Raw genomic sequence first — 10,153 nt, forward strand, 5'->3', positions numbered from 1 at the left:
TAGAAATAATAATGGCTATTCAAATAGAAATGCAATACCTCTTTCCATAGTAGAGAGAAACTGACTTAAGTGACCCACATGCTTGCTCAGCCTGCTATCCAGGTGCTACTTGCTGAGCACCTCAAGCCCTACAGCTTTTCCTACTTAAGATCCTTGGCCTTAAGATCCTTACTCAGACTTGGCCACATCAGGCCTTCAAACAGGCCTCTGCCAGCTCTCCAAAGAGAGGACAATCTCTGTAAAGTAGGACATCTGGCCACCCTGGTCCCAAGTCTGTTGCTGGTGTTAGCGGGAGACACGGAGCAGTCTCTGATTTGCAGTTCCTGATATCACAAGCCTAACACCCCACACCCCACCCTCCTGCAAAACTTATATGGAACTTCATCCCCTTTGGGCAAGATTGCACGGCACAGGAACCTGCCTGAGCACCTCTTTCTTTGGGGCTTGACATACCTTCTTAAAATACCTGGAGAAATAGCAACCTGTAGTGATTGCTGACAACCTCTTCATGAATACTATTGTTATGTTAACCAGGCCGCCTATGCAAATCCATAAAAGAGGGATGGCAATAACACTCCTCAGCCCCTCTCCAGTATTGTTCAGCGTTTTGTAATAGCTGGCAAAGCAGACATTTGGAAGCCATAATTTTTGCTCAGCGAAGCAGGTAATTGCTCAGATAAAACCTTAACACATCATAATCTCAGTGGCACACACAGGCTCTTGACAGCTTAATTGCAGTTGTGCCAGTGTGTTTGCTTGGAAGTGGGTGTGCCTTAACTCTTGGATGTCTGCTGGCTTTTTCAACCATGAAGCCCCTCTGGATTCTGCTGTGGCATCTTCTGAGAGGGCAGGGAGGATTCTCACACTTTCACCACTGTCCTTGTGTGCATATCACAGCTGCCTGTCATGGAGAGCAAGGTATGTCCTGTCATCAGAACCCTGCTGTTTTGTTTTTTCAAACCAGTGACCTTGATAACCCAAGGAACTGTTATAGAGTTTATTTTAACTATGGTGGGTTGTCATGTCATCTGAACCCAGACAAACAGGGGTAAAGTCCAGCAGCCAGCAAGGTGCTCAGCAAGGGCAGCAAAAAAACTCTTGCTCTTCCCAAGCTCACTCTGGCTATCACCAGTACCAGCCACCTCACAAGTGCCCAAGCAGCACTTTGAGGAGGCTGGCACTCCTTCCTGTCCTTGATCAAGAGCTGCTTTTAGCTCACTTCAGCTTCTTTAGACTTTTTTCCTTTTTCCTTCAGAGCCTGCAATCCCTATTTTGGCAGTCAATGAGAATCCCTTCTGAGTGGCACCTAGGAGGAGCTGTCGGTGGCTGTAAATCCATTTTTTAAATTCTGTGCACAGTTATTTGGGTTCATGTGTGAGTGTGCAAGTGTGGAGGTGTGCACTTATGGAGATCTGAATATGAACAGCCTATCCTGGGCAATGATCAGGAAGGTATCTGTTGCCATGGAGCAGCAGGTACCGACCCTGGACATTGCCTCAGTGAGGTTCCACATGCCCTTTTCTTGGTTTGGTTTGGTTTGGTTTGGTTTGGTTTGGTTTGGTTTGGCAGTTGTCAAAGTGTGAGCTGTCAAGCTAAAGCAAAGATTCAAGTTAGCTATGACTACAAAAAGGGAATGTGGGGTGGGATTCACACCCCTTTAACACTCATGGGTCTGTTTGTACTACACTGTCATAAAGGTGAGCTCAGCTTTTCACCTGTTCCCAAGAATATAGGAAAAGGGTGAACCTCCCCCTTTTAAAAGGAGCAGCAATTTCGACAGTGAGCCAGGGTAGGTTGCTTTGACATGCAAATGTGACAATTGTGTTACTGTTATAGTACCTTTCCAATGCTCAAGATGCTTTAAAGTGGGTCCCTTATTTTATTTTGAAAATTCAGGTGGAAAGGCAGACAGAAAATGGCTGGAAGTGCTGTGCTTTCCAGTGGCCAAAAGGCTGCTGGTGGTGTATATGCTAAGGTCCTGGGAGCTTTCTCATATATTTCTCACGTATAAAGATTTAACTGTTCTGACATTACCAGGACACCTCTCTTCAGCCACTTCCACATGTGCATTTGCAAAACACAGCTAGGCAGATACAACACTGGCCAGCTTAAGGATATGTTTCCACAGTAGCCCGGCCATGCTACCAGCTACGTAGTATACAAAACACTTGTGGAAACAAGGGAATTGCCCTGGACAAGCTGATACTCCTTCACCCAAGGTAGGAAGCTGGTTGGACAGCGCGTACAGAGCCCACACTGATTCCACAATGATCTGCTGGACAAATGAGACCCGCACCAAGCAAGTACTCAGTCCCAACTGCACAGACTTCGAATGGAACAGGTGCATGGCATGAGCACATCTTCCCCCCAGGCCAAAAATGCAGAGACATGTCCTGAGGTCCATAGCTGATCTAGTGGCTTTGCAAGCACAGGAGTACACTCTGTGTTGTGCTTCCCATGGGTATCCATCACAAGTATAGCTGCTTCGAGAGTGGAGGGAGTGTGGAGTCATCTGCATCAGGCGCATCTTTCCAAGAAGTTGGCCCTAGAAATGACTCCAGTTTTTCTTTTCATCTTTCGATAAACTGGCCCTAGTCCTTAGCTGGTTGAAACCTGTTCATGTTCAGTTCATTTTCTTACCCGGATGTGATATTCACTGATTGAGGCTCATTGTAGAGATAGCACCTTACCTTTGCAAGCTGTACCCATCTTTAGAAGTCGAGAATAAGAGGAGAGGCGAGAACAAAGAAAATCTTTCAGGAATCCAGGACCACACGATGCGCATTTCCTGAGCGGTCACAATGGTGGATGTGAAATTATGTGCATTCACAGTAAGATGGAAAGGTTGTCTGTGCAACAGAGGAAAGGAGGGGGGAAATCATCAGTCCTGTGCTGCAAGCAGCTCCCTCTTTAGGACAGAGAAGGCTCTTCTTGCAAGCCTGCAGCTAGTGGAACTCACACAGGTTAGAACCACTGGTAGTAGAGGATACCTCTAAGTGCAGACCACTATAAGATCCAAAGAAAGACGGTTGGAGAGAATAAATGCTGAAACAATCTGATGGGTATCACTATATGGTCAACCATGCCTTGCTATCATTGCAATATCAATAAATCTAGTCTATATAAAAATAAAGGCAACAGAAACACCCGTAAACCAGGGCTAGCCCAATGCTACAGATGTGATTATGCATGATAGTCATATGAGAAGCGGCCTTATTCAGAGAATGGCCTGTCTAGTTCAATATTGCCCACTCTGGCTGGCAGCAGCCCTCTGTGATTTGAGAGGGGTTTTCCTTTCTGTATCCTCTACCAGTGGGATTCTCCTGGCCCCCAGCGGTCATCTGCACCTCACTCCACATGGTTCCGCTAGGCTCCCATTCTCCCAGAGGACCTTTTCAGGAGCTATAGCTGGCTGCAGGGAGCATGGCAGAGCAGATAGGGAGCCACCAGAGCACACGAGGAAAAAGATCCACATACACATTTGTATCTCAAGAATGGGCCTGAGAGAGACTATGGGGACCACTCTGTAATAGTTTTGATCCCCAGTTATGGGCACTTGCACACTGGTTTATCCATGGTGATCGTCAGCAGAGAATGTGCCTGGTTTCAAGAGGGAGCAATGGAAGCGCTTTTACCTGTGGTGTACCGTGGTTATGCCTTTCTCCACTAATGCCTTCCTGTTGGCCATTTGAAGCAGCCAGATTTCCTTGCGAGAGAAAAGCCGGATGCCAAACGCCTTCTCAAGCAGCTTGTCTGCACTCATGTGCTCCTGAATGTCCCACAGGAAAGCCTGCAAGCTTCCTTTGATATCCTCAATCACCTCCAGCCCTTTTGCAGTTACAAAGAGCTGGTATTGCTTCAGTAGGGCCAGTGCAATTCGGTAGAGGACTTTCTTCCCCTCTACAAGGTACACGTCAAAGATGCGGATGACATATTCAAATGGAAGGTCCTCAAAAAGCCATACCAGCCAGTCAGAATACACATCAAAGGTGCTGTCTGATGAGCTGGCCATCAGCCGGTGGGCAGCTGGGCAGTGTTTGTTGGCTAGGTCCCCAAAGGTCATGCATGAGGCCATATGAGCGAGGAAGGAGTGGTCTATGTAGGAGGTGTGGGGAGCGTTGCAGTAGAGGAGCCGACAGGCGTTCTCAAAGCACTGGGCCTCATCTTGGCTGTAATGGAGTAGCAGGGCAGTCACAGCTGGAAGGAGGGGGCAGTAGGTGATGTCTGGGTACAGGTTGGAGATGCAGATGAGTATCTTCTTCAGGGCAGTCGCCCCTTCCTTGTTGAGACTATATTCAGGCATGATGCTTCCTGTCAGGAATTCAGGCAAGGGCTCAGAGGGCTCACTTCCCCTTTGAAAGAGCATGCTGGAAACATCCCTGTAGACTAGGGCATCTGAGGCCACGGATCGGCAGGGTATGTTCTTGATGACGTGCTGGTAAGCCTGTGCCCTTAAAGCATGACTCCTGCTCCAAGACCCTTCCCTTGCCAGCTTCTTCAGTTCTTTAGCAGACTTGCCAAGGAGCTGTTCATGACTGTCCAGAGGATCATTCAGCATGGCGAACTTGTCTTGGTCCACAAATCCACTGTAGCCTGGGCAGGAGATGGCATCACTGTCCCGTGTCTCCATCTTGGAGGGGATCTGCAAGGCCACTTTAAATGGTTGGGCCATTTCTGTAAAATAAAGATACTAGATTCAGTATCTTTTGTCTCATCGTGACAGATCCTTAATTTTGCTGGACAAAAGTGGTTTAAAAAAATCTGTGTTTTCACTAAATTCTAATAAATTTCACCATCAGACAATTCACCCTTAAAATATTAAGGAATAGCCCTCTAGATGCCTCCATCTCTCCTATAAATCCAAACTGTTTATTTCAAATTTATTTATTATTGTATTTATACCCTGCCTTTTTCTCCTTTCCAGAAACTCAAGGTAGCTTCTATGATCCTTCTCTCAGTCTTCCCATCACAACAGCCCTGTGAGGTAGGTTGGGCTGAGGGTCTGTGGCTGGCCCAGAGCCTCCGAAGCGCCAGAACTGAGGGAGAATTGGAGCCCACATAATGCGAGTCCCACCCAGTTCTGCGCTTTTAACCACTACATGCTGTACACTCAGTACAGGTTTATTCATTAGGACATTTGTTAATAGGCATTTAAAAAAGAGTAGGTATGTCTAAAACTGGCTTTAAAAGCATGCTTCCTTTATCCTTTATTTATTAGGTGTTTTATATTGTATGCCGTCCAGGGACAAACTGTAATGGATGGGATAGAAATACCCCAATAAATAAAATAAAATCCTAAAAGGGGATGAAAATACAATGCAAACACGAGTGCCATTACAGGATTCTAAGAAATGAAACTCCGCTTTCCAGAACTGTCTCAAGGGTCTGAAACGTTGACCACTGGTCTTCATTAAGCCCAAGCATGTGGGTTCTGAGACAGCTAAGAGAGCAGGAGCAAGGAAACTCTAGTGATCGTAGTTCATTACCGGTTTCCCAATATACCTGTCTCCAAAGGCATATCAGCAGGACTCCTCTTTCTCCTGGTCCTAAAGCCCTGGCCGGGCACAGTCTGATCATTTGACTTGACCGTCGCAGGGTTTTTCTTCCCTTAGCACAGCTAGAAATGCAGTCCCTTTCTGCATTGTTCATGAAGTATGGCTTTACATATGTACATCCTTAACAATGGATTGGGGCTCACCAGTGGGATGCACATAAGCCTTGTAAAGATACTGGCAGTTTTCACAAGGAACCAAAGAGAAAGGAGATTCTATGTTTCTTTGTTTCTGAGTTGAGGCTCTAGGCAGCTGAGTTTTGGGCAAAAATAGCATTCCGTTGCTCTGGCTTCTCCTTTGACATTTGGAGGATCACAACTGGGACTTGCAGAAAGTTTTGAAAAAGAAATGGGAAGATTCTGTGACTAGTCACCCAGCAGAGCCTTTTGACTTCTGGGCATATTGGGCCCATCTCTTACATACATGACATGATAAAGAATTGGGTTGTTTTTACCAAAAGGCAGCAAATCTGTGAAATTGGCTGCCTAGGTCCTAATGCTTTTCATCTGCAGAAAGCTTAGATTAGAAAAGACCATTGGGAGGAGTAATTGATTGAAGAACAACCCAAACTGAATGTTTAAAAGTGGGGGTGAGCTGTTATCGGTGAGATACCACTGTGATTTGCAAGGGCCCACTGCTGATAAGGGCGCAACTGGTGATAAATCAGAGTTCAAAACTCTTCTTGCAGAACCCCTCATAATAGCTGCAAGTTAAATTGTACTAGTAGTTTCAGGTAACACCTGTCATCCAACAATTCATAGCATTTTGATACTTTTATGTTGTACTGCAGAGAAGAGATGCAACAGAAATAGAAATGCTAGAACAGAGCCACAGGTGTCAGCTGCAGTGGCTCAACTCTGAAACAGAGTAACAAGTGACAATCAAATGTAAAAACCATCTGGAAGTTGCTGTTGTCTGGCTGAGGACTGAAGAGGGTGTTGTGAGTTTGGAGATCTTCATTATAATTAATGGGCCTATCACTGTAGTTTGTGTAAAATATCACCTGATGTTAATGTTTCTTGATAGCTGGAAATCTGTTACTAGCCTTAGAGGGCAATACTTATCAGAATCTGGGAAGGTGGCACACTTCAGCTAGTGGGAGAGGGCAGAGTAATAATTTGGGATTTGGGAAAGAAGAAAAAAGCAACTTGGCTGAAGGAGATGCACCTCTAGGTATAGAGGCCCTTTCTGGGAATCTGAGGGGTAGCAGCTTTGCTGTGTTCCCTTGAAGGACCTGGCTGCTTCCAGTATGATCTGCTTGCATATTTGTAAATAAAACACATATGTCAAGAGAGCATGAATCTTCCAGATGGTTTTTTGCATTTAATTGTCACTCACCACTTTTTTTATGTTCAGCATTGAGCTGTTGCAGCCAACACCCATGAATGTGCTCTGGCATTTCTATTTCAGTAGTATCTCTGCAGTACAGATTAATAATATAACAATGCTATAAATTGTTGAACGACAGGTATTGCCTGAATGCTAAGTGCCAGTACATTTTTAGCTTGCAGTTTTGGAGAGAATATATCTGGAGAAATCAGTTATCTGGAGAAAAAAATAGTTTTGACCTCTATCAGCTCCAAACCCAGTGTGGGCTGATCTGTCATTTCTCCCACTCCTGCAATGCAAATGAAGGTTCTATTATCCTGTCCCTGAAACTTGTCCCCAGGTGGTAGTGGGATGTATGTAGGAATATGGGAAGCCACGGGCTAAGACTGAAGCAATGAAAAAAGCCCAGTAATGCCTGGAACAGCACGGAAGCAAGGCAATGGGATTAGATCGGGTGGATGGGTGGGTTGCGGGGGCATCCTGTGTGTCACAGGGATAAGCCATATGGAAGTTCATGGGAACAAAAGAGTTATATAGCAAAGGCGAAATATAGCACAAGCTGGGCAAAGCAAGTTGCAGACAAGTGCTGTGAGGGAGCACAGGACAGAGGGCCCTTGACGTGCTAACCTACGTCTGGGAAAACTGCCATAGTTGCGGATGTATTCCTTTGGCAGACTGAGCTCCCTGTAAAGCGGTTTGCGTTTTAAAAGGACTGGGTTTTGGGTTTGCACTGGTTGCTTGGCTTGTGTAACCCTGAGTTGAAGTTGAGCTCCCCCTGGAGGAAAAGCTCTGCTACTGCTGAAAAGAGTTGCTTGACAGTGACCTCTACAGAACGTATTCTTGTGGGTGTGAACTGCTGAATCACAAGAAAGCGTTATTTGGCTCAAATAACATTACATCTTGCAGCTCATGCATTTCTGCACTTTGGGATTTACTTATTCAGACCATGTTTGGGCAGCCAGCTTGCACAGCGAAAAGCTTCCTGCTTGTTGCATATTTATGTATCTTGCCCATATTCAGAAAGAGAGGCCAGGTCAATCTGAATTTGCTGAGCTCCTTGATTTCCTAGGTAGAGTGAAACCTTATTATGCTAACAAAAGTATGTATATTTTGAAATGTGCTGAACTGGAAGCATTCTGCAAATGCGGATGAACTGTGTGCTTCTCCTTACCTAATGCATCTCTTATGGAGCATTCGGGGCTGGGGTGTAGCCGTGCTTTGCCCATGACAGCAAAAACAGCAAAGAGTCTTGTAGCACCTCAAAGACAACCAAGTTTACGATGGCAGAAGATATTCTGGATTGCATGATTTTGTTCAGAGGTAAGGGAAGTAGTGAGCCCATGGGAATGAAAGGCAGCGAGCTCTTACAGTGATAGTTACTTTATTTATGTGTATAGTGGTCATTCACCTGCTGCCCTGCCATGATACTGGACTGAATAAGGTATTTAGTGGGAGCTACATTTAGAAGGATGTCTGCATTCAATGGCGGTGACTACTCTGAATCAGAAATGCTCATGGGACCAAAAATGTACTCAATATAAGGAAGAAAAGTGATGGGACTCTGTGGAAGGAACAGAAAACTATTATTTTTATATCTGTATTTGCTGCAGAACAAGTCTGCTATATAGATTTCTCATTCCACTTGCACTGCACTAAGTATTATAAGTTCATTGCCTGAGGCAAGCAACAAATATGAGTGATGCTGAACAGTTAATTTCATGGCTCTCCTTCATCAGCATTTGTTCATGAATAGATGGCATGAATAGTGGCCATGTATATCATGCTGATCATGATACTTGCTTCATTATTAGAATTAGTCCCATTTTTCTTCATCTCTAGCCTAAGTCATGACCACAAGCCATTGTCATCTCTTCAAATTAAAATAAATAAAAAATAAAGATTATTATATAATATTTCTGTAGAACCTTTTCTAAAGTCATACAATGTTTTACAGTTCTTATTTCATTTATCTTTATGTCAACTTGTAAGATGAAGTTAGACTGAGTATGGCTTTCCACATTCTGTTAATGTTTATACGCACACACAAAAATGTAAGGTGTCTATGTAACAAATATAGTTGTGAGCCCTAGTATTTTATGTGCCAGGGAATTAGCATTGACCTCTGAAACACCGCATGGCCCTTTGTGATGTCACAGAGGATCCTGGGGTATTCCTTTCTAGATGTGAAAAAACAAACATTTCCCAAGAGTTGGGAGAATATGACCTTTACTATGTCAACCAAAATACCACTAAGTTGGGCAAGCTTTCAAGTACTCTAGCATTCTGCATCTGGTTAGGTGATTCAAAAAGCAGGAGATGGGAAAAGAAACAGCAAAGCCCCCTGATTTGGCCAGGTCTCAAAACGAGGATTTGCAATCTGAATTAATTAGTCAGTGGGAGATGTTGCAGGCATCAGATTACAGGTAGCATTGCATTTGGGGACAGCAAAACAATGGCTGATCTCCATTTCTGGAAACAAAAGGGCACTGAAATGCGCAGGCACTGGGCGGGCAACTCGTGGGTTGGCTGGAGCTCCACCTCTGCACCCAGCAGCGGTTGACATCTGTGGCTGTATCAGCTCCGACCTGGGTCTCCCACAGCAGGCACAAATCCCCTCCCCATACCCAGTGAGTCCCCCTGCCCTGTTCTCCAGCTCCATCCAGGTGAGCAGCCTGCTTCTACGTTGCTACAGGAGGTAAAATCTGGGGTGATGTATGCTTTTTCTCCTGTTTATTTGCTAAGCTGATTTAACTATGCCTGTGGGTGTAGAGGGCTTACCTTGTGTGGCTTCCAGGCCTCCTTCCTTTAGATCATCCATAGTGGAATTGGCTCTTCCCCTTGTCCCTGTTTTGTCCAAAGGGAAATCTGCTATGGGGCCCCCAGTGGGGTTGGTATAACTAGGCTCAACCTGCAGCATCCTTGTCCTTGCTGGAATGACCTGGCTCAAGTGCTGCTCCTGGCCTAATTTATTGGGTCGGCGGAGGCCTCCTTTCCAGGTAGCGCCTCCCTGAAGGAGACGCTTATTTGGTGTAAACAGTGGTAAAACGTTTCCCCACTCACTCAGCCATGCCTGCCATATGCCTCTCTGACCAGCAGGATATAAATAAAGATACTGATCAAAACATCAACAGGACTGTTAAAAAGGATCATTTGTTTTTCCAAGGGTAAACTTTATTTTCCTGTACAACCCTTGCAACGTCACAAGGAAACTAGCCCCATGTGTACCACAAACACACATACACACACGTATGGAGGAAGGAGCAGTGGGTGTG

At 45.1% G+C, this 10,153-nt stretch overlaps 1 protein-coding gene across 1 annotated transcript in view; it reads right to left on the reverse strand.

Annotated features, from left to right (window-relative positions):
• The window catches only part of LOC123035555 (TBC1 domain family member 24-like), a 15,726-nt gene extending 5,928 nt beyond the window's left edge, over positions 1–9,798 (reverse strand). The window contains exons 1-3 of the mRNA XM_044453894.1: positions 9,660–9,798; positions 3,636–4,674; positions 2,691–2,849 (exon numbers count right to left, since the gene is read on the reverse strand). Coding sequence (XP_044309829.1) covers positions 2,691–2,849; positions 3,636–4,674; positions 9,660–9,798 — 1,337 coding nt within the window. The remainder of the gene's footprint in view (positions 1–2,690; positions 2,850–3,635; positions 4,675–9,659) is intronic.
• Between the last annotated feature and the right edge of the window lie 355 nt (positions 9,799–10,153).

The sequence above is a fragment of the Varanus komodoensis genome, unplaced genomic scaffold (genome assembly GCF_004798865.1).
Source record: "Varanus komodoensis strain SLA01 unplaced genomic scaffold, ASM479886v1 scaffold7_1, whole genome shotgun sequence".
Taxonomy (NCBI): Eukaryota; Metazoa; Chordata; class Lepidosauria; order Squamata; family Varanidae; genus Varanus; species Varanus komodoensis.